The 22,471-nt window shown below is 36.3% G+C and overlaps 3 protein-coding genes and 6 non-coding genes across 9 annotated transcripts; 4 read left to right on the forward strand and 5 right to left on the reverse strand.

Annotated features, from left to right (window-relative positions):
* Positions 1–1,612: 1,612 nt before the first annotated feature.
* On the reverse strand, positions 1,613–1,805 carry LOC136040513 (U2 spliceosomal RNA). The gene has a single exon (XR_010620790.1). It is a non-coding gene; the product is annotated as a U2 spliceosomal RNA (small nuclear RNA).
* A 2,158-nt stretch (positions 1,806–3,963) lies between these two features.
* On the reverse strand, positions 3,964–4,127 carry LOC136040482 (U1 spliceosomal RNA). Its single transcript, XR_010620765.1, has one exon. It is a non-coding gene; the product is annotated as a U1 spliceosomal RNA (small nuclear RNA).
* A 736-nt stretch (positions 4,128–4,863) lies between these two features.
* Positions 4,864–5,055, reverse strand: LOC136040517 (U2 spliceosomal RNA). Its single transcript, XR_010620794.1, has one exon. It is a non-coding gene; the product is annotated as a U2 spliceosomal RNA (small nuclear RNA).
* Positions 5,056–9,342: 4,287 nt separating this feature from the next.
* On the forward strand, positions 9,343–9,458 carry LOC136040446 (U5 spliceosomal RNA). Its single transcript, XR_010620733.1, has one exon. It is a non-coding gene; the product is annotated as a U5 spliceosomal RNA (small nuclear RNA).
* A 2,664-nt stretch (positions 9,459–12,122) lies between these two features.
* On the reverse strand, positions 12,123–12,434 carry LOC136040046 (histone H4-like). Its single transcript, XM_065724112.1, has one exon. It carries the CDS (start codon positions 12,432–12,434, stop codon positions 12,123–12,125), a length of 312 nt encoding a protein of 103 aa, XP_065580184.1.
* Positions 12,435–12,628: 194 nt separating this feature from the next.
* Positions 12,629–13,091, forward strand: LOC136040104 (histone H3). Its single transcript, XM_065724201.1, has one exon. The coding sequence runs from the start codon at positions 12,633–12,635 to the stop codon at positions 13,041–13,043; it is 411 nt and encodes a 136-aa protein (XP_065580273.1). The 5' UTR covers positions 12,629–12,632; the 3' UTR covers positions 13,044–13,091.
* A 521-nt stretch (positions 13,092–13,612) lies between these two features.
* On the reverse strand, positions 13,613–16,851 carry LOC136040047 (histone H2B-like). Its single transcript, XM_065724113.1, has 2 exons — positions 16,799–16,851; positions 13,613–13,922 (listed from the first exon to the last, which is right to left on the reverse strand). Exons 1-2 carry the CDS (start codon positions 16,849–16,851, stop codon positions 13,613–13,615), a joined length of 363 nt encoding a protein of 120 aa, XP_065580185.1.
* LOC136040462 (U5 spliceosomal RNA) lies at positions 15,932–16,047 on the forward strand. Its single transcript, XR_010620747.1, has one exon. It is a non-coding gene; the product is annotated as a U5 spliceosomal RNA (small nuclear RNA).
* A 2,904-nt stretch (positions 16,852–19,755) lies between the features above and the next one.
* Positions 19,756–19,871, forward strand: LOC136040457 (U5 spliceosomal RNA). Its single transcript, XR_010620744.1, has one exon. It is a non-coding gene; the product is annotated as a U5 spliceosomal RNA (small nuclear RNA).
* The last annotated feature ends 2,600 nt before the right edge of the window (positions 19,872–22,471 follow it).

Below are 22,471 nucleotides of genomic sequence, written 5' to 3' on the forward strand. Positions count from 1 at the left end.
GGGTTTAGCTTCAATTCTTTAGTCACTTAAAAAGGGCACTAGAACTTTTAATTTCCATTCGAATGATCCCTCTCGCGAAATTCTAGGACCATTGAGTCTACATAATTACCCCTGGAAAAAAAAAAACAAGTAAACACGCATCCGTGATCTTTTTTCTCACAAAAAACACAAATTCCACATTTGTGCAGATAAGAGCTTTAAACCCTATAGCATGATTCTCTGATACGCTGAATCTGACGGTGTGATGTTCATTAAGAACCTATACCTGTTAGGGGGGTAAATTTTAAAAATAATTAAAACACCTGAAATACTTGCAACCTCTCCCCCAGAAGTTGTGAGGGGTCAGTCATCCTCAAAACTATAATTATTAGATCTTTAGACCATGCTGAACAAAATGGCTATCTTAAAATTTTGAGTAAACCAACAATACAAACATTTTTGCCACATTCGCCCGAAAGGTGAAAGCACAGGATGAAAATAGACAAACGATCGAACATGACCTTCAAATGTGCATGCTCTTACACATCGCAGTCAAAGTAAATATCATGTTTATATTTCGTTTTTATTAATCAAATATATCACAAAAAAGGTAATGGTTTCAGTTTGATTCAGGACAATTAAAAACGCTCTAATTAAAGACACTAGCACTGGGACCTGGCTGGGATACGAGTTCAGCTCGCATCCCCTCGATTTCTTTATTACTTTATTGATTCTTGTCTTACAAGTCCTCTACTTACTTTACATTTTATATTTTAATAAAATATTTTTATTATAAAAAATTTGCAATCAATAGACAATAAATTAGACTTTGATTTATGAATATTTAAAAATTTTTATGCTTTAAAACAAAAGAATAAAAAACACTCTACTCAGTTAATTAAAATTTATACATACTAACCGTGGTTCCACCTATGTCTGAAGAATGTTTTTGATTATTTGTACTTATAATTTTTGAAGGGTTGATTCAATTGTTGAGTTATGAAGAAATGATACTTTTGACCAACCCGAAAGACTCCTTGTAATTTGAACTTATGTCCTGAAACTAATTCCATTGTGCTCTTATGGTAAATGTTAGTTGATTCAAAGCTGAATCGTGAAAGTAATTGAAAAAGCGAATTGCTCAAAAATTATATTTAATAAAACTTCAGATTGATACGTGATTTATAATTAATAAAACCCAGAGTTGCAATTATTTGGGCTCAAGAGAGCCCAAATAATTGGGCTGGTAACTTTGAGGTGGTAAATCACAGGTATTTTGTGTTATATTTGCATTTAGACTCCAGGCATCTCCTTCATCACAGACCCTTTTCTTGGTCTCCCTTCACATGGAGAATTGCCTGTTGATTCTCTTTTCCCTTCACACAGAGAATTGTCTCTTGGATCATGTTCTCCCGCCAGACTGAGTATTGTGTCTAGAAACCAATGGAGTCCCCAAATGAAAGGATTTGCCCCTGTAAATTTTATACAGTATTTCTTCTTTTTTTCAAATGAAAAAAAAAAGATTTTCAATGTATTTAAGGACTAAATAATTAACGGCAGGGTTCCTCTTCAAATTTAATAACGTATTGTACCCAACATTGGTTAGGGTTCATGGACTTTGGTTTCCCCTCGAAAGAGATGCGCCAATCCCGGAGGTACTATAATACCAGGCCAACGCGTGAAGGGAGCGGAGCAAGCCTCGTACAACCCTCCGGTTTCCAAAAATCAGTTTAATATTCTGGGCCCCATGTAGGGGCCGTATCAGATATTAAGCTGATAAGAACAGATACTACATTTTGATCTTAGCCAAATGGCCGAGAAGCGATATTTCAACAAGGATTGTCAAAACATTTATAAGAATACGAGTAACAAAGTTTGTCACAAAATTTATTTCGGTTCCAATTCTCAAATAACATTCAATTAACTTATCACTTTGTTTTTAGATTTTTGTAAACAGTACGAAACATTTCCCATAATATCAAAGTTTATCTTTAAATTTTAATGGTAAACGGTAAATTTTTCAATCAAGACTTGGATAAAATTGTCACTCAAAAAGCCAAAATCAGAAAAGATAACATCTTAAATCAGAGATAATATTCTCTTGGCCCTTTAGCTGACAATGATCGGAACCAGCATTGATGAATAACGTTAATTCACGGCAATTAAAGGGGTGGGGGGCAGAGAAGAGTTTTTTTCGAAATCCAGAGAGAAAAATTCTCTTATTTTATTTTTTTTTTTACTTTCTTTTGCAAAAATACCCCAAAAAACACCCTGAATTGCAATAAAAATTTTCAATCCACCAGTCGACACCACTGGTATTGATCAAAAGCGCCAATTCATGGAAACTAGGGGACAAGGCTGGACCCAATGAGCTAATCCCCGATATTTTTGTCCGACCCTTTAAAACGTAGCGCAATGCATTTAAACAAGTTTCCGATGTTGTTTTTTTTTTTTTTTTTTTTTTTTTTTTTTTTTTTTTTTTTTTTTTATTCCTTGCTCAAAATAGATTTGTAAACACACAGCCCAAGGGGAAGGGGAGAGGGGGTGAAATTCAGTATTCTCCAGATTCCAGGCAGGGGAATCTCGTTGTTTTTTCAATTTCTTTAACATAAATACAAAGAAAAAAAACAAGCCCCTTTTCAATGATAATACCACGAAGAGATTTTTTTGAGTCTAAGAGGAGGAATGCAGGAAAAACATCTTGTAGAGAAAATTTCCTTCCCTGAATTAAAACAACTGGTTTTCCATATATACTACATGGTAACAATGCAAGTTTTATTAAGAGATTATTAAATTTGCTTCAAATATGGAAAAAAAAACCTGAATTTTCAATCACCTAAGAAAGATACACAGACACGAAACAGTGAGACTTTATCAAATAAATGATTGCTTACTTTATTGTATAAGTATTTGTCCTTTTCATTTATCATTTACTTGAGTAATTCAATAATTCCATCTTCTTACTAACCATGAAGCCCAGAAGACTGTCTTGAAGAATAGATAGCCTTCAAGTAGAGCTCCAGTTTTATAGGAGAATTTGATCAAAGCTTATTAAACAACTCTAAGGTTTGAAACCATAGAAAAGTAGGGTCGTAATTTGTTATGGAGCTGTAAGGTGCAACTGCCCCTCCCAAACCTTGTTTTTCCCCTCCCCCAAAACTCATTCCCCTACCCCCTTCTGAAATTTAGTTTCTTCCAAAATTGAGTCTAAACTAATATAAACCTATAAATTTAAGGATCTACAGAAACACATCTCTTTTTTTTTTCTTTTTTTTTAAAGTAAATTTACAGCTTTTTTAGAGTACTAAATAGTGCCTCTGTGGTACCAAATGGCTTCTTTTTAGTTTTTACTGCTATTTTCACTTTATTTTGGACAAAGGGTTCCATCTTTGCTCCTCCATCCCCTTCAAGTTTGGATTTTGACGAAATTACGCCACTTTAGAAAAGCAAAAGAAATGAAAAAAAAGTCCTATAAGATGAAGTCGAGCTAGAAGGACTTAGTAGAAAGAGTTAATTTTGTTCACATTTCTTGAGCAATGCTTTGCCTTTTACTTTTTAGCCTAAATAAATTACGTGGCTATGCTCTAAGGATAATAAATCCAGGAAATAGTTACTTTTTAAAACGAAACAAAAGATGACTAAATGTAGCTGGGACTTGAATCGCTTTTACGCCATCTAAGGGCTTAACAAATAAATACAAGAATCATTTCCCTTCCAATTTCGTACAGGCCCATCACAAAGTCTTCTCCCTCTGGAGGCAAAATAGACTTGTGTAAAATTTAGGACGGTTCTGGAGGAAGGCGACTGGTCAATGATACCCCATCATTTGCTTTAATACAAGACTAAGAATAACAAAATGTGTTTATTTAAGAGATGTTCTAAATTACTTGGTTTAAACAATATCAATTTACTTACTTTTCCTTTCAGTTCACAAAATTACAACATTGTACGGGCTCAAAGGAAGAGACCTATTCAATGTGTGAACAGGGGTCCGCGCGAACGCAGTCCCCCAATACCAAAAATTACGCTGTTAAGTTCAACCCATTTGGGGTAATCACAGGGGTCAGCCAATCCGAAGTGCAATGGAAAGGTCTCACCCTGGAAGCGCCTCCTTCATGATCAGGGCAGCTTCCCAGCCAGGTAAATATGGATTGTTCAAAACTAACATTTTACTTATCTCTTTCGACATAAATCCGGTTGCTTTGAATGCCACTCAGAAACTCTAATTTATTAAACAGATGCAGCTTTACAAAACTTCTTTCTCAGCAGTGAATCAAGTCTCTGAATTGTTTTTGAAAATAGGAATGCCCCATTTCATTTTCATATGCAAGCCTCTAGATTGTTTAAATGCAAGTTTACCTTTTTGAGAAAAGAAAATTAGGGGTTTCTCACTCTCTTATCAATTTGACTGAAAAGTTGAGACTCTAATTTCTGAGAACCCAGTGACCGTTCTACTGACTTTGCCAATTATTTTCTCTCTAACAATCATACAGGGGGGGGAGGGGCCTTAGTCATTACTACTATCAACAACTCACCGTAGAACCAAGCCGCCTGAGGCCAAAAACAATCGCTTCAGCCATTTTATCGAATATTGGCTCAATTTAAATTTCAGCAGTTTATAATTCTGAACTATTTTCGATAAAGATGCATGGGGACTTGGATCCAGCTTGGGCACTTTAAATTAATTATGGCGTCCGCCCATTGGCTTTTTCACCATTTATTGTTATAAATTTTATACAGTGTTTCTTCTTTTTTTCATATGAAAAAAAAATGATTTTCAATGTATTTAAGGACTAAATAATTACCGGCAGGGTTCCTCTTCAAATTTATTAACGTATTGTACCCAACATTGGTTAGGGTTTATGGACTTTGGTTTCCCCTCGAAAGAGGTGCGCCAATCCCGGAGGTACTATAATACCAGGCCAACGCGTGAAGGGAGCGGAGCAAGCCCCGACAACCCTCCGGTTTCCAAAAATCAGTTAAATATTCTGGGCCCCATGCAGGGGCCGTATCAGATATTAAGCTGATAAGAACAGATACTACACTTTGATCTTAGCCAAAAGGCCGAGAAGCAGGGTTGCCAAAACCTTCCGGGACTAAAGTGTCAAATTCAGCAAAAAGGGACACTTTTAGTGTCCTCCTAGAAAATTAGCCAATATACTTTAAAAGTTGAAAAAAAAAGACTTTAAATGGTTTTCTCGCGACTCCAGGGCCAGATATACGTTCTTCTTATCCAAGCAAAAACAAAGCGGCTCTTCAAATAAGTAAAATCCCGTGTAAAACCTCAAATCGCCTAATACGCGAAGAAGAAAAAGAATTCAGTACAATTTCTCGGGTTCTCTTGAACCTTCGGTTGTACTAGTTATTCTTCTTCTGAAAACTCAGCAAAGTCCTGTTTTTATTATTGCGTTTTCTGGCACCTGCCGCTTTGCCGCTTTTTGGACGACGGTTTTCATTTTCGTCGTTTTTGGCAAAAAATTCGAAAGCGCAGTCTTATTTCAGGAACTGCAGAAGATTCTGAATCATTTATGCTGCTTTTGCGGTGTTACAGGAACGTAAAGAAAAGTTGGAGTACAACTAAGATGAATGAAAAAATGTGTTGTTTAGTTTTTACGTTTTCAGCCAAAATGTCTACTCTATACAGCGAGAAAACGAAAACGGTGATAATACCTGTCTTTACTATGAGCCTCCCCAGCCGTCTGAGTCAGAAAACGCCATAATGAAGATAGGGCTTAAAAGATTTGCGCCAGCAGACCACAGATACGATGTCTGTCACTGCCGACACGGCTTAATTGCCCTTGTTCCTTTTTTTTCTTCAGTAGCATATCAGACCTTCTGCAAAATTTTGTCGACCATTTCCCGCAGACTGATATCGAAAAGCGAGTGAAACGCGCTTGGCTTGGGACGTGCTTCACATTCTTTTCACCTGGCTTTCGCCAACACGTTTGGTAACGCTGCTCTCGCTAGAATACACAACCACAGCGTTATTTCATCCAAAAATTAATGTATTCAGGAGATCAATTGACTAAGAGATCAAACTTGATAGGGAGAGAAATAATGACAAGACAAATATCACTTGTAAATCACTTGTAAAAACAAAGAAATGTCAAATTCTTTGCAATTAGTGACAAGACAAATATCACATGTGCTTAATCAAATGTTGAAAAAAAAAGAAAAAGCACAGAAAACCAATGAAAATGGCTTTTTGGTGTCAAGAATAGCTATGGTTTTTTGAGGACCGTTTTTCTCTGCTTACTCTCTTTCTTCTGAGAAGAGGTCAACGGCGTCTGTAAAGGCAATGGAAAGGCTTATTTAATCACAAACCTCTTCACCAGAAGCAGAATGGTGCAAAACAAATGTCAAAGCAAATCCGAAATATTTTGCGCTAGGCCTTCGCGGCTCAAGATGGACAAACCGAACAACCTAGACAGCATGAAGAGACCTTTATAAGGGAAAGACTGTGCTGGATTTCACATGCGGTGCATTTCATGTTATGAAGGCTTACGGAAAAGTGAGCAGATGCAGAATAAATCGGATTCCAATTCAAAAGCGTTATACAGAGGTCCAGCTGGGTTGGTTTCAATAATAGTCTTCTGTTTCTTCACCAAACAGTACACCAGATTACAGCATGTACAACAAAACATTTTTCACCGTCGTTCTTCCATCCTTTTATCACTTTTGGCAAAAAGCACATTTCGTTAATTAGTGTTTAGTACACTGGCTGTGATGTTCAGTCTATGACAGTATTACGTGATCTTGACAGTTACCAGATAATTTTCTGGTGGGATAGACTGTGCCCATACAGGACAGGGTCCACCCTCTTAAATGCATGTGAACCTAAACTGAATATTTACCAAAAGCCCAATGTCTTAACTCAAAAAATCAACTGAGGTTCATCCTCGTCCAAAAAATAGTTACGCAGCAGCAAATCAGATCAGGATCAGATAGTTTGCTACTAGCTACTATCCATGCCACACCTCTGCATACTCCTGTAGACTAGAAGTCATAAAACACCTTAAGCTTTTACTTACTAGAAGTTAAATTCTTGCTTCATTTTTTTTATAAGATTTTTTTTTCTTAACTCTCTTGAGCAAGTCACATGTTTCACCACGATTGAATTTTCGCGCTTTCGAAAAGAAAAGTAGTTCGGATCCGATAAAAAAAAATCCCTAAGACGAAAACGAACCTGAAAAGCACAAAGCACAAATTAAAAGCAGTTGCAGCTAAGAAAAAACTGAAAATAAATACATATGGTATTGATTTTGAAAAAATGCCAGAAAGTGTCCTTTTTTTCAAAAAGTGGCATTTTTTCACCCAATAGTGGCACGGTGTCACCCAGAGTGAAAAAGTGTCAAAAAAGCACTAAAAGTGTCCCTTTGGCAACCCTGCCGAGAAGCGATAATTCGACCAAGATTGTCAAAGACTTTATAAGAATACGAATAAAAAAGTTTGTCAAAAAATCAGTTTCGGTTGCAATGCTCAAATAATATTCAATTAATTTTTTACTTTATCTTTAGATTTTTATAAACAATATGAAACATTTTCCATAATATCAAAGTTTATCTCAAAATTTTAATGGTAAACGATAAACTTTCCAATCGAGACTTGGACAAAATTGTCATTCAAAAAGCGAAAATCAGAAAAGATGAGCCTTAAATCAGAGATATATTGTCGTGGCCCTTTAGCTGACAATGATCAGAACCAGGGAATGACGTTAATTCGCGCTAATTAAGGGGACGGAGGACAGATACAAGTATTTTTTTTTTTTTTTTTCAAAATCCAGAGAGAACAATTCTCTTGTTTTTTCACTTGCATTTACAAAAATACCACAAAAACATAGCTTTATTTGCAATAAAAATTGTCAATCCACCAGTTGAAATCACTGGTATTGATCAAAAGCGTCAATTCATGGAAACTGGAGGACAATGCTGAATCCAGCAGGCTAATAACCTATTTTGTCCGACTCTTTAAAACGTAACGCAATGAATTTAAACAAGTTTCCGATTGGTTTTTATTTTTTATTTTTCAATCACTCCCTCCAAAATGATTTTCCAGACACAGCCCGGGGGAGATAAATCCATCCCTGGGCTTTATCAGATAAATGATTGCTTACTTTATTTTAAAACTATTTATCCTTTTCATTTGTCATTTACTTGATTAATTCTATAATTCCATCTTACTACTAACAATGTAGCCAGAAGACTGTCTTGAAGAATAGATGGCCTTCAAGCATAATTCCAGTTTTATCGTAGAATTTGAGTCTAAGCTTATTAAACAACTGTAAGGTTCGAACCATAAAAAGTGGGGGGGGGGGGTAATTTACTATTGGGCAGGAGGTTGGCAACTGCCCCTTCCATACCTTGGTTTTCCCCTCCCCCAAGCCTCATTTTGCCCCCGTCCCCTTGAAATATAGTTTCTTCCAAAATCTTGTCAAAACTAACGTCAACCTAAAAATTCAAGCATCTACAATTTTTTTTTTTTTAAGTACATTTTTACCTTTATAGTACTATAAAATACCTTTATTTATGCCACTATAAAAAAGTAACGGTCCGCGCGACTGCGTTTGCGCGGACCTCTGTCCACATATTGAAAAGTTTTGTTTTTCCTTTGAGCCCATCGTTTAGGTCACATAGTTGTGAGTTGAAAAAAGAAAGTATACAAGTTGATGTTGTTAAGATTTGAGTAAAATTGATCATTTGGCCCTATTGAAAAAATTAATTTTCTGATAAACTTACATATTTGGAATATTACGGAGAGGGTTGAGTTGAGCGTATACTCTATAGAAGATGGTTCTGGAATTTTCTCCAGAACATGTCTGAAATAAATATATTTTGTTTTTCTTAGTCTTGTGTTAAAGCAAAGGATGGTATCAATGACCAGTCGCCATAATTAAATTAAATTGCCTAAACTCATTGAATTCCTGATGCATTTTATTTTTAAAAATACTCTGTAATTATTAAATACTGATTTTTAAATTGAACCAGGAATCGAATCCAATTGCTGAAATTTAAATTAAGTCACAAAGGCTAGTCTTAAAAAGTGAAATGCCCTTGGTCACCACACATTTCATCAAGTCAATTGCATTGGCAACATATCAAACTAAAAGTTATCTATGTTTGATAAGTGCCTGATTACTGAATATTTATATTATTTTCTGCGGATGTAGTTTTGATACCATGTCATTAAAGTTGCCCATGAATTGCTGCTCATTGAATATGTTTTCTCATTATATGATTTTTTGGCCCGTATTTAATTGGTTGAATATTGGATTTTTATTGCTTTCAAACCTTGTTAAAAAAAAAAAACATGAGGATTTACTAGGATTTATTTTTATATACTCAAGTCAATCTTGGCAATTTTCATAGCTCTGGCCTCTCCTCATATCGAGTTAATCTTTCGCCTTTTACTAAAGATTACCGTGGGGAGGGGCACTTGATGAGTCTTAACAAATTTTTGAATGCCGAAAGGCAGACTAGCCTATACTACTGTAGTATGTTTGAATATTTCTAGACTACGTATCTCTTGATTATGGGGTCGGACAAGTAGGCTAACCCTGGAAAATGCAGAATATGAACAAAAATCCAATCCTTTCAAAAATGAAAAACAAATTGTGAAGTTATGGGCAGATAGCGAAAAGGGACAGTAATTGTGAAATATGGCACACCTTCCAGAGGTATCTAAATAAGCTATGTTTATAGTGAAGTAGACGTGATTAGTGTTGTTATTTGCCTAGTTGGCTATAGCTCTTCAGTTGACAAGTTTCTGGCTAAGTATTTGCTGTTATCTTTTGCAGATTACAACCAGGGAAGCGAATTTTGTGCGGGTAAGGGATGCTCGACGGCACTCTTGGTTTGGTGCAATAACTTGCCAAGTCCTAGGTGCTCTTGAGCCCCCATTCTCTTGGGGTCCTCATTCCTCCCTCGTCTAAGAACAGTATTTCCATTCCAGTTTAGGAGGATCCTCTAAAATGAGGAGTTTTGATATTTTATAAGGGCAAATTCTTTGATTTGGGGATTCCATGGGTTTCTAAACACACTACTCTGTCTGGCGGGAGAAAACGATTCAAGAGACAATGCTCTGTGTGTGAAGGGAAAAGAGAATCAACAGGCGATTCTCCATGTGAAGGGAGAACGAGAAAAGGGTCTCTGAGGAAGGAGAAGCCTGGAGCTTAAACGCAAATATAACACAAATATATATAATATAAAAATATGTATTTTGGGGTATTTTTGTGAAAGCAAGTGAAAAAACAAGACAATTATTCTCTCTGGATTTTGAAAAAAAAAAGAAAACTTGAATCAACTGTTTTCGAGTTTTGCTTAAAAACGAACATAGAAATCATAAATTAAATTAAAAAACAAAAACAAAAAAAAACTCAAAAAGTTAACTGACAAATGGCAAAAATTTTTTGCAAAAGTTAAAAACGCAAAACAAACTGTTGTTATATGATCACAAATAAAATATTATCACAAATAACTGCTATGTAATCCACAAATAAAATCATTTTTATAGGCTTATGGCGTCTTTTATTTCAAAAGACCAAAAGCAGTGTTGGAACAAACTAATATGTTCAATGCTTAGCATTGAAATGCAATATATTTCAACGGTGAATACCAGCTAAAAGTCCGTTTGCTGTTGTTTTTCGACCTCTAAATTAAAGAGCAGGATTGTGCTCTATCCCCCTTTATATGCATCATTTTGATGGACTTCGTCTTAAGGAGCACAGGAAAGGCAATTGGAGACCATGGAATCAAATGGGGAGGAAGAACGCTCCTGGACTTAGATTATACTAATGATTTAAGCATATTAGATGAAAGTGTGAGCAAAATGAATGAATTTTTGGAGGTTTTAAGAGTTCAGGGTGCTAAAATAGGCTTGAAAATTAATGTTAAGAAGATTAAGTCACTAAGGCTATAGGAATAAGTGAAGATGAACAGGTGACATTAGGTAACGAAAAGATTGATCAGGTTGGGAGCTTCAGTTACCTAGGTAGTATTATTAGTAAAGATGGTGGGAGCAGTGAAGATGTTAAAAGTAGAATAGCTAGGGCCCAGGGTGTTTTTTCACAGTTAAAAAAGTTTGGAAGAATAGAAAGATAAGTCTACAAACCAAGATTAGAATATTGAAAGCTACAGTGATGACAGTAGTCAAATATGGCTCTGAAGGATGGGCACTCCGAAAAGCAGATGAAAATTTACTAGATGTTTTCCAGAGAAATTGCCTACGGATTGTTCTGGGTACCCGGCTGACTGACCGTATTTCAAACAGTAGGTTGTACGAAAAGTGTGGTTCAATCCTGCTTTCTGGGGCTATAATGAAAGAAAGGTTGAGATGGCTAGGCCACGTTCTACGGAAGGATGACAGATTACCGAAGATTGTCCTTTTTGGCCAACCGTCTGGGGCTACACGGAAAGCAGGTCGTCCTTGTCTGGGTTGGGAGTGATGTCATAAATAAAGATTTAAAGGAAATGGGAACTTCCTGGGAGGGTGTAAAGAGGGAGGTTTTAAATAGATTAGGTTGGAGAAGGAGCGTGCGTAGCTGTGTTGGCCTCAGGCGGCTTGGTGCTGCAGTGAGTTATTAGTAGTAGTAGTAAATTAAAGTCCATCGGATGCCTTTTGTTATGGTTTGAAACTCATGATTTTGGGCTTCATTCTCAGAGTCAGTTTACAAGGAAATTCATTTGCTATCTAAACTGTTGCCAGCTTTTCATACTTGTTTATTAACTGCAAATAACTAATGCAATAATATACTTGTGTCCAAACTATAAGGTCCAGCGGCAATTTAGTAAGAGTAGGAACACATTTTCCTCCGTTCCTACTATCTTCATTCCAACATGATAAAATAGGCTTGTGCAGTTGAATAGCAACAACTATTTCCTTGAATAATCCCATGATGAGAATAAACAACTTTATTCAAATATGCAAGGAAAAGCTAAATACAATAAAATAGCAATGGTAATTTGTTTGCAGAATACGAATCAGATATTGCACCTAAGACGAAAAGAAAAAAAAAAGTATTTACCGACATTTTAAATGCACAATATAAAAAAGGCTCATAGAACCGGGGCTAGAAAGTGTTTAAAGATTTGTTGGCCTTTAAAAAGGCCGTTGGGTAGGGGGACAGTTCAAAAGGCATTTGGAAATCATTAACCACCAAAGCCATACAATGTACGACCTTGACGCTTCAGAGCGAAGACTACATCCAGAGCAGTTACAGTCTTTCTCTTGGCATGTTCTGTGTAGGTAACAGTATCGCGAATAACATTTTCTAGAAAAACTTTAAGAACACCTTTGGTTTCCTCGTAAATTAGGCCAGATATACGTTTTACACCACCACGGCGAGCCAGTCTTCTAATTGCTGGCTTTGTGATACCCTGGATATTGTCACGAAGAACTTTGCGATGACGTTTTGCGCCTCCTTTTCCAAGCCCCTTTCCTCCTTTTCCTCTTCCTGTCATATTTAATACGATACCGTAGCAATCAGCTGTAAAGTTTTTGACAAACTAACAAGTTTTCTTGAAAGCCCGTTTAATTTATATTACCAAAGGCTTTCCCCACAAATTGTTACTCTATCGTGCGGCTGGCGCTCCATATAAATATAGACACTAGATACATGTTCCTTTGTTCATTCTTTTCAAGAGAGGCAATCTATCAACATGGCTAGGACAAAACAAACTGCGAGAAAATCAACCGGTGGAAAGGCACCTAGGAAGCAGCTTGCGACCAAGGCTGCACGTAAGTCGGCTCCTGCTACTGGTGGGGTAAAAAAACCACACAGATACAGGCCCGGAACCGTAGCCCTGAGAGAGATTCGTCGTTATCAAAAGAGTACCGAACTCTTAATAAGGAAATTGCCCTTCCAGAGACTTGTGCGAGAGATTGCCCAGGATTTCAAAACTGACTTGAGGTTCCAGAGTTCGGCTGTGATGGCCCTACAAGAAGCCAGCGAGGCGTATCTAGTTGGACTTTTTGAAGATACCAACTTGTGTGCCATTCACGCCAAGAGGGTGACCATCATGCCAAAAGATATTCAACTTGCCCGTCGTATCCGTGGCGAGAGAGCTTAAGTACCCTAATTTCTATGCAATTGCATCTTAACCAACGGCCCTTTTAAGGGCCACTAGATGGTTTAAACAAACACGCAAAATAGCGTTAAACAGCCTAGTGTTCCGTGACAAAAAAGGTATGAGTCAAGGGCCTGTTGATCCGAAACATCTAATGAAAAGGAAACACGTCAAAATGCCAATTTAGGCCAGCCTAATAAATCCAAAAATACCCAAAAAATGAATAGCTCCCAATGGGACCCAACAGCCCTATGAAAATACTTTTGATGGAATGTCATGAAAAAGACGGAGGCCCCGTTTTCTAATTCTCTTTGACTATTACGTTGATAATATATTACTTTGTATACAACAAGCAAATTGAGCGTTGCCTTTGAAACAGCGGACTTTTGCTCTTTTTTTTTTTCGTATTAGGGTTAAGTATGGGTTCTTGTTTACCTGAAATTTTGCAAATCAAAGCCAGGAACAGTAAAAGCAATATGAGAGCAGAGCATTTAGAATAAGGTGGTAGCCCTTAAAAGGGCTCTTTGGGAGGGCCCGGCTGATTGGGCGCTAATAGACAGGGAAAACACCTCTTATTTGGAGCTTGTGTATTTTGTTACAGCTTTAGTGCCTTCACTAACAGCATGCTTGGCAAGTTCTCCGGGTAGGAGCAGCCTCACAGCAGTTTGAACCTCTCTGCTAGTGATGGTGGACCTCTTGTTGTAGTGAGCTAGACGAGAGGCTTCCGCAGCAATCCTTTCAAAGATATTGTTGACAAAGGTATTCATTATGCTCATTGCCTTGCTAGAAACACCAGTGTCGGGATGCACTTGCTTGAGAACTTTGTAAATGTAAATGGCGTAGCTTTCCTTCCTCTTTCGTTTCCTTTTCTTATCAGTTTTACTAATGTAAATTAATGTAAAATTACCCTATTTTAGGGGAAAATCACTTCTTTTAGGGACACTTATTTTGAATCTAGGGATTTAGGGAAATCTGGGGTAAAGTAAGGGTTTTTAAGGATCTTCAAGGAGAATTCGAATTTTTCAAACGAAGGCTGACAAATTCTTATAGATTGGAGATTATGGTCAGTCTTTTTGAAAAAACTTATGTTGCAACACTGGCTTATATTACAAAGATCAGCGCAAAATTTAAAAAAAAAAAGCTAAAGCGTGGAATGACATTCATTAGGAAGGGACGACTTTAATCCCTTGGATTTTTATTCATTAGGTATTTAGTAATTTAGTTTAGGTAGCTTAGTATTTAGTTTATTTTTAGCAAAGGACCCTCCGAACTTTATATGACCATGCTTTCTATAAACACCATATATTCCTTCAGAGCATAACTTACAACCCCTACCCTGGGGGCTGGAGGGCTATTATTAGATGCATTTTGGAACAATACGACGCGTCACTTTGAATCTTAAAAAGGGCACTAGAGCTTAAGATTACCAATGAGCCCCCTCTGAACCTTATATGACCACGCTTTCTACAAAAACCTTATATTCTCCTAGGGCATAGCTTACAACCCTTGCCCCGAGGGATGGGGGGATTTGTCATGTCCAAATACATAGTTTCCAGAACTTTCAACTACGTTGAACAAAATGGCTATCTCAAAATCCTGATTAGAAGTGTTTTAGGAAATGATAGGCATGGTGGGGAGGGGAGGCATTTGTTCTCCGATCACTTTCGACTAATAAAAAAGGCATTAGTCCTCTCAATTTCCAATCGAATGAGCCCTTTTTGAAGTTTCTACGACAACATTTTCTATAGAAAATCTTATATGCCCCTAAAGCATAACTTACAACCCTTGTCCTGAAGGATGGGGGAGGGGGGTTGTCATACCCAAAGACATAATTTCCGGAACTATCAACTAAGTTGATCAAAATGGCTATCTGAAAATTTTGATTGGATGTTTGACTTTTCGTCCCAATTCTTTAAGAACGACAAACGAAACACAGAGGCCGTTTAACTGGAGCAAGAAGCTTTTTTTGAAGCACTAAAAGACTTTAGCGTAACGAGTAAAAGGGTTGAGGGAGGGGAAGTCTCTTTTTTGTATGGAATAGCTTGTATTCGTTTTAAGTTTCAATGTTACTTCTTAATTTCAGCTGAAATAAAAGTTAATATAATAAAGAGTCAAAATGTCCTGCAGATGTACCTTTAGACACCGTTTGATTAGTGATTGACGCTGTACAAAAGGTGAGGGCCCATAACCATGCAGATTATCCATACAAAACAGAGGCTTTGTAGATACACATAACACAAAGGTACAGAAGTCTAATCTTAGTGAAAGGAAAATGAAATAAGAATAGTGAATTAGTATTACTGAGAGGCAAAAGTAAGACCCTTTTTACCACACCCATTAAGAATCGTCCTACCCGCAGTTCATAAATAATTGCATGTTGCATCTGATTTTGTCTGTTCTTACTTACGACCAATCGAAGATTATCACATGGAAGTGCTTTATGCTACTAGATGTTGATCGTTAAAAAATATAAATTAATATTTCACCCTGGGAGGGTCTATCAACCCCTAGAAAAAAAAAACATTTCGCCAATACCAGAGTGTAACATTTCTATTGTGATTCGAGGTTGTTTGAAATTACATGTGCGGGACCATGAAGGAAATCCCCTAATCCAAATTTACTTAAATTTTGGCTATGGCAACAATGTTCAACATTATTTTTTCATTCATTTCTAGTTTAATAGTTTTTCCTTCACTTGTAGAGGAGAATATATTTAGGAAAAACTACCGGAAAATCATACTAAACACGACGAACAAGGGTAATATTTTTTGGCCCGTATTTACTTGATTGAACATTGAATTTCTTATTGCTTTCGAACCTTGTTAAAAAAAAACACGAGGATTTACTAGGATTTATTTTTATATACCCAAGTGAACCTTAGCAATTTTCATAGCTCTGGCCTCTCCTCATATCGAGTTAATCTTTCACCTTTTACTAAAGATTACAGCGGGGAGGGGCACTTGATGAGTCTTAACAAATTTTTGAATGCCGAAAGGCAGACTAGTCTACACAATTGTTGTATGTTTTAATATTTCAAGATTACCTATCTAGATATTAATATTATTTAGATACTATCTTACTTATCAAGATATTAGGGTTGTCAGACAAGTAACCCTGGAAAATGCGAGATAATTGAAAATCCAATCTTTTCAAAAATATAAAACAAATTGTGAACTTATGGGCAAATAGTAAAAAGGGACAAATAATTGTGAAATATGGCACAACTTCCAGGGGTGTCTAAATAAGCTATGTTTATAGGGAAGTAGACGTGATTAGTGTTGTTAGTCGCCTAGTTGCCTACAGTCCTTCAGTTGACAAGTGGTTGGCTAGATGTTTGTTGTTATCTTTTGCAGATTACATCCAGGGAAGCTACTTTTCAGTGGGTAAGGGCTGCTCGAAGGCACTCTTGGTGCAATAGTGTGCCAAGTTCTAGGCGCTCTTGACTCCCAAATCTCTTAGGGCCCTCATTCCTCCCTCGTCTAGGAACTGTATTTCCATTCCAGTTTAGGGGATTCCTCTAAAATGAGGAGTTTTGAGATCTCACAGGGGCAAATCCTTTCATTTGGGGACTCCATTGGTTTCTAGACACAATACTCAGTCTGGGAGGAGAACACGATCCAAGAGACAATTCTCTGTGTGAAGGGTTAAGAGAATCAACAAGCGATTCTCCAAGTAAAGGGAGACCAAGAAACGGGTCTGTGAGGAGGGAGAAGCCTGGAGTCTAAATGCAAATATAACACAAAATCCCTGTGATTTACCACCTCAAAGTTTTATCTTCGTTGATACATTCGGGGAGTCTGAAGTATGGCATTCTAACAGCTAAACCAATGATTCCTCGGTCTAAAATGACTGAAATACATTCTACAACATATTTTGGCACAAGGAATTGGTGTGGTCAGGACTGGCCCATTTTTCTTTTGCAGGCCTTCCTCCAGAACCGTCCTAAATTTTACACAAGTCTATTTTGCCTCCAGAGGGAGAAGACTTTGTGATGGGCCAATGGGCCTGTACGAAATTGGAAGGGAAATGATTCTTGTATTTATTTGTTAAGCCCTTAGATGGCGTAAAAGCGATTCAAGTCCCAGCTACATTTAGTCCTCTTTTGTTCCGTTTTAAAAAGTAACTATTTCCTGGATTTATTATCCTTAGAGCATAGCCACGTAATTTATTTAGGCTAAAAAGTAAAAGGCAAAGCATTGCTCAAGAAATGTGAACAAAATTAACTCTTTCTACTAAGTCCTTCTAGCTCGACTTCATCTTATAGGACTTTTTTTTTAATTTCTTTTGCTTTTCTACAGTGGCGTAATTTCGTCAAAATCCAAACTTGAAGGGGATGGAGGAGCAAAGATGGAACCCTTTGTCCAAAATAAAGTGAAAATAACAGTAAAAACTAAAAAGAAGCCATTTGGTACCACAGAGGCACTATTTAGTACTCTAAAAAAGCTGTAAATTTACTTTAAAAAAAAAGAAAAAAAAGAGATGTGTTTCTGTAGATCCTTAAATTTGTAGGTTTATATTAGTTTAGACTCAATTTTGGAAGAAACTAAATTTCAGAAGGGGGTAGGGGAATGAGGTTTTTGGGGGAGGGGAAAAACAAGGTTTGGGAGGGGCAGTTGCACCTTACAGCTCCATAACTAATTACGACCCTACTTTTCTATGGTTTCAAACCTTAGAGTTGTTTAATAAGCTTTGATCAAATTCTCCTATAAAACTGGAGTTCTACTTGAAGGCCATCTATTCTTCAAGACAGTCTTCTGGGCTTCATGGTTAGTAAGAAGATGGAATTATAGAATTACTCAAGTAAATGATAAATGAAAAGGACAAATACTTATACAATAAGTAAGCAATCATTTATTTGATAAATTCTCACTGTTTCGTGTCTGTGTATCTTTCTTAGGTGATTGAAAATTCAGCTTTTGTTTCCATATTTGAAGCAAATTTAATAATCTCTTAATAAAACTTGCATTGTTACCATGTAGTATATATGGAAAACCAGTTGTTTTAATTCAGGGAAGGAAATTTTCTCTACAAGATGTTTTTCCTGCATTCCTCCTCTTAGACTCAAAAAAATCTCTTCGTGGTATTATCATTGAAAAGGGGCTTGTTTTTTTTCTTTGTATTTTTGTTAAAGAAATTGAAAAAACAACGAGATTCCCCTGCCTGGAATCGGGAGAATACTGGATTTCACCCCCTCTCCCCTTCCCCTTGGGCTGTGTGTTTACAAATCTATTTTGAGCAAGGAATACAACAAAAAAAAAAAAAAAAAAAAAAAAAAAAAAAAAAAAAAAAAAAAAACATCGGAAACTTGTTTAAATGCATTGCGCTACGTTTTAACGAGTCGGACAAAAATATCGGGGATTAGCTCATTGGGTCCAGCCTTGTCCCCTAGTTTCCATGAATTGGCGCTTTTGATCAATACCAGTGGTGTCGACTGGTGGATTGACAATTTTTATTGCAAATCAGGGTGTTTTTTGGGGTATTTTTGCAAAAGAAAGTGAAAAAAAAAAGCAAGAGAATTGTTCTCTCTGGATTTCGAAAAAAACTCTTCTCTGTCCCCCACCCCTTTAATTGCCGTGAATTAACGTTATTCATCAATGGTGGTTCCGATCATTGTCAGCTAAAGGGCCAAGAGAATATTATCTCTGATTTAAGATGTTATCTTTTCTGATTTTGGCTTTTTGAGTGACAATTTTGTCCAAGTCTGGATTGGAAAATTTTACCGTTTACCATTAAAATTTGGAGATAAACTTTGATACAATGGGAAATGTTTCGTACTGTTTACAAAAATCTAAAAACAAAGTGATAAGTTAAATGAATGTTATTTGAGAATTGGAACCGAAATAAATTTTGTGACAAACTTTGTTACTCGTATTCTTATAATTATTTTGACGATTATTTTCGTTTGGGGTGATTACCCCAAAAAGGGGGTAACACAACAGCGTAATTTTTGGTAGGGGGGGACTTTGTCGCATGGACCTCTGTCCACATATTGAATATGTTTCTTCATTTGAGCCCGTACTATGTTGCAATTTTGTGAATTGAAAGGAAAAAGTATGCAAATTGAAAATGTTTCAACCAAGTTATTTAGAACATCTCTTAAATAAACACACTTTGTTTTTCTTAGTCTTGTATTAAAGCAAATGATGGTGTATCAATGACCAGTCGCCATAATTAAATTAAATTGCCTAAACTGATTGAATTCCTGATGCATTTTGTTTTTGAAAATACTCCGTAATTATCAAATACTGATTTTTAAATTGAACTAGGAATCGAATCCAATTGCCGAAATTTAAATAAGGCTAGTCTTAAAAAGTGAAATGCCCTTGGTCACCACACATTTCATCAAGTCTATTGTATTGGCAACATATCAGACTAAGAATTCCTTCACTACCGCTAAGCTTCTTGGAATATTTTATTAGAGGGGCCTTTGGCTACAGCAATTGATCGACCATTCAGCTACATTACAATTATTTTTTGGCCTGATTATTGAATATTTACGTTATTTTCTGGGGATGTAGTTTTAGTAGTATGTCATTAAAGTTGCCCATGAATTGCTGTTCATTGAATATGTTTTCGCATCATATGATTTTTTGGCCCGTATTTACTTGATTGAACATTGAATTTCTTATTACTTTCGAACCTTGTTAAAAAAAAAAACACGAGGATTTACTAGGATTTATTTTTATATACCCAAGTCAACCTTAGCAATTTTCATAGCTCTGGCTTCTCCTCATATCGAGTTAATCTTTCGCCTTTTACTAAAGATTGCCATGGGGAGGGGTACTTGATGAGTCTTAACAAATTTTTGAATGCCGAAAGGCAGACTAGTCTACACAATTGTTGTATGTTTTAATATTTCAAGATTACTTATCTAGATATTAATATTATTTAGATACTATCTTACTTATCAAGATATTAGGGTTGTCAGACAAGTAACCCTGGAAAATGCAAGATAATTGAAGTCATTTATGAACAAAAATCCAATCTTTTCAGAAATATTAAACAAATTGTGAACTTATGGGCAAATACTAAAAAGGGACAGTAATTGTGAAATATGGCACAACTTCCAGGGGTGTCTAAATAAGCTATGTTTATAGGGAAGTAGACGTGATTAGTGTTGTTAGTCGCCTAGTTGCCTACAGCCTTTCAGTTGACAAGTGGCTGGCTAGATGTTTGTTGTTATCTTTTGCAGATTACATCCAGGGGAAGCTACTTTTCAGCGGGTAGGGGATGCTCGAAGGCACTCTTGGTTTGGTGCAATAGTGTGCCAAGTCCTAGGCGTTCTTGACTCCCAAATCTCTTAGGGCCCTCATTCCTCCCTCGTCTAGGAACCGTATTTCCATTCCAGTTTAGGGGATTCCTCTAAAATTAGGAGTTTTGAGATCTTACAGGGGCAAATCCTTTCATTTGGGGACTCCATTGGTTTCTAGACACAATACTCAGTCTGGCGGGAGAACAAGATCCAAGAGACAATTCTCTGTGTGAAGGGAAAAGAGAATCAACCGGCAATTCTCCATGTGAAGGGAGACCAAGAAACGGGTCTGTCATGAAGGAGAAGCCTGGAGTCTAAATACAAATATAACACAAAATCCCTGTGATTTACCACCTCAAAGTTACCAGCCCAATTATTTGGGCTCTCTTGAGCCCAAATAATTGCAACTCTGGGTTTTATTAATTATAAATCACGTATCAATCTGAAGTTTTATTAAATATAATTTTTGAGCAATTCGCTTTTTCAATTACTTTCACGATTCAGCTTTGAATCAACTAACATTTACCATAAGAGCACATTGTAATTAGTTTCAGGACATAAGTTCAAATTACAAGGAGTCTTTCGGGTTGGTCAAAAGTATCATTTCTTCATAACTCAACAATTGAATCAACCCTTCAAAAATTATAAGTACAAATAATCAAAAACATTCTTCAGACATAGGTGGAACCACGGTTAGTATATATAAATTTTAATTAACTGAGTAGAGTGTTTTTTATTCTTTTGTTTTAAAGCATAAAAATTTTTAAATATTCATAAATCAAAGTCTAATTTATTGTCTATTGATTGCAAATTTTTTATAATAAAAATATTTTATTAAAATATAAAATGTAAAGTAAGTAGAGGACTTGTAAGACAAGAATCAATAAAGTAATTAAGAAATCGAGCGGATGCGAGCTGAACTCGTATCCCAGCCATGTCCCAGTGCTAGTGTCTTTAATTAGAGCGTTTTTAATTGTCCTGAATCAAACTGAAACCATTACCTTTTTTGTGATATATTTGATTAATAAAAACGAAATATAAACATGATATTTACTTTGACTGCGATGTGTAAGAGCATGCACATTTGAAGGTCATGTTCGATCGTTTGTCTATTTTCATCCTGTGCTTTCACCTTTCGGGCGAATGTGGCAAAAATGTTTGTATTGTTGGTTTACTCAAAATTTTAAGATAGCCATTTTGTTCAGCATGGTCTAAAGATCTAATAATTATAGTTTTGAGGATGACTGACCCCTCACAGCTTCTGGGGGAAAGGTTGCAAGTATTTCAGGTGTTTTAATTATTTTTAAAATTTACCCCCCTAACAGGTATAGGTTGTTAATGAACATCACACCGTCAGATTCAGCGTATCAGAGAATCATGCTATAGGGTTTAAAGCTCTTATCTGCACAAATGTGGAATTTGTGTTTTTTGTGAGAAAAAAGATCACGGATGCGTGTTTACTTGTTTTTTTTTTCCAGGGGTAATTATGTAGACTCAATGGTCCTATAATTTCGCGAGAGGGATCATTCGAATGGAAATTAAAAGTTCTAGTGCCCTTTTTAAGTGACTAAAGAATTGAAGCTAAACCCCCTGGCACCCTCATTTTCCCCCAAAGTCAGCAAATCAAATTTTGTGATAGCCACGTCTCTTCAGCATAGTCAAATTATCTAATGATAGTTGAAATATCTATGTCTTTGAGGAAGACTTAATCCCCCACTGTCCCAAGGGGAATGGCTGTAAGTTATGAACTTTACCCATTGTTTACACATACTATTAGTTATTGGTAAGCATACAGACATTTTTTGGGGGATGGGGGTGAGGAGTATTGGATCCCGTAGGAAGATTTTCCAAGGGAAGAGTTTCTTATGGGGAAAGAAAATTTCTATGAAGGGGGCACTGGATATTCTAGCGCAATTAAAAAAAAACATCAGAAATTAAATGTAAAAAAATAACCTTTTTAGACTGCAAGTAAAAAGTAACATTAAAGCTTAAGACGAAGAGAAGCTATTACATATATGACAGGGTTCGTCCCCTCATCAATACCTCTCTGTTTACACTAAAGTAGTTTTGGTAATTTTAAAAGAGTTATTTGTTCAGATTAAACGGCTTTTTTGATTCAGGGGTCATTCTTAAAGAAATGGAACAATATTCGAACTTTAGCGTAAAGAGCGAGGTATTG

This window comes from Artemia franciscana, chromosome 20 (genome assembly GCF_032884065.1).
Source record: "Artemia franciscana chromosome 20, ASM3288406v1, whole genome shotgun sequence".
NCBI lineage: Eukaryota > Metazoa > Arthropoda > Branchiopoda > Anostraca > Artemiidae > Artemia > Artemia franciscana.

What these genes read in the sequence shown, in the direction of transcription:
- LOC136040104 (XM_065724201.1), top strand. Translation starts at nt 12,633, where the DNA reads ATGGCTAGGACAAAACAAACTGCGAGAAAATCAACCGGTGGAAAGGCA.
- LOC136040046 (XM_065724112.1), bottom strand. Translation starts at nt 12,434, where the DNA reads ATGACAGGAAGAGGAAAAGGAGGAAAGGGGCTTGGAAAAGGAGGCGCA.
- LOC136040047 (XM_065724113.1), bottom strand. Translation starts at nt 16,851, where the DNA reads ATGCCATACTTCAGACTCCCCGAATGTATCAACGAAGATAAAACTTTG. An exon ending in GAAGATAAAACTTTGAGGTG is followed by an intron (nt 13,923 to 16,798) that starts GTAAATCACAGG and finishes AATTTACATTAG; the next exon opens with TAAAACTGATAAGAAAAGGA.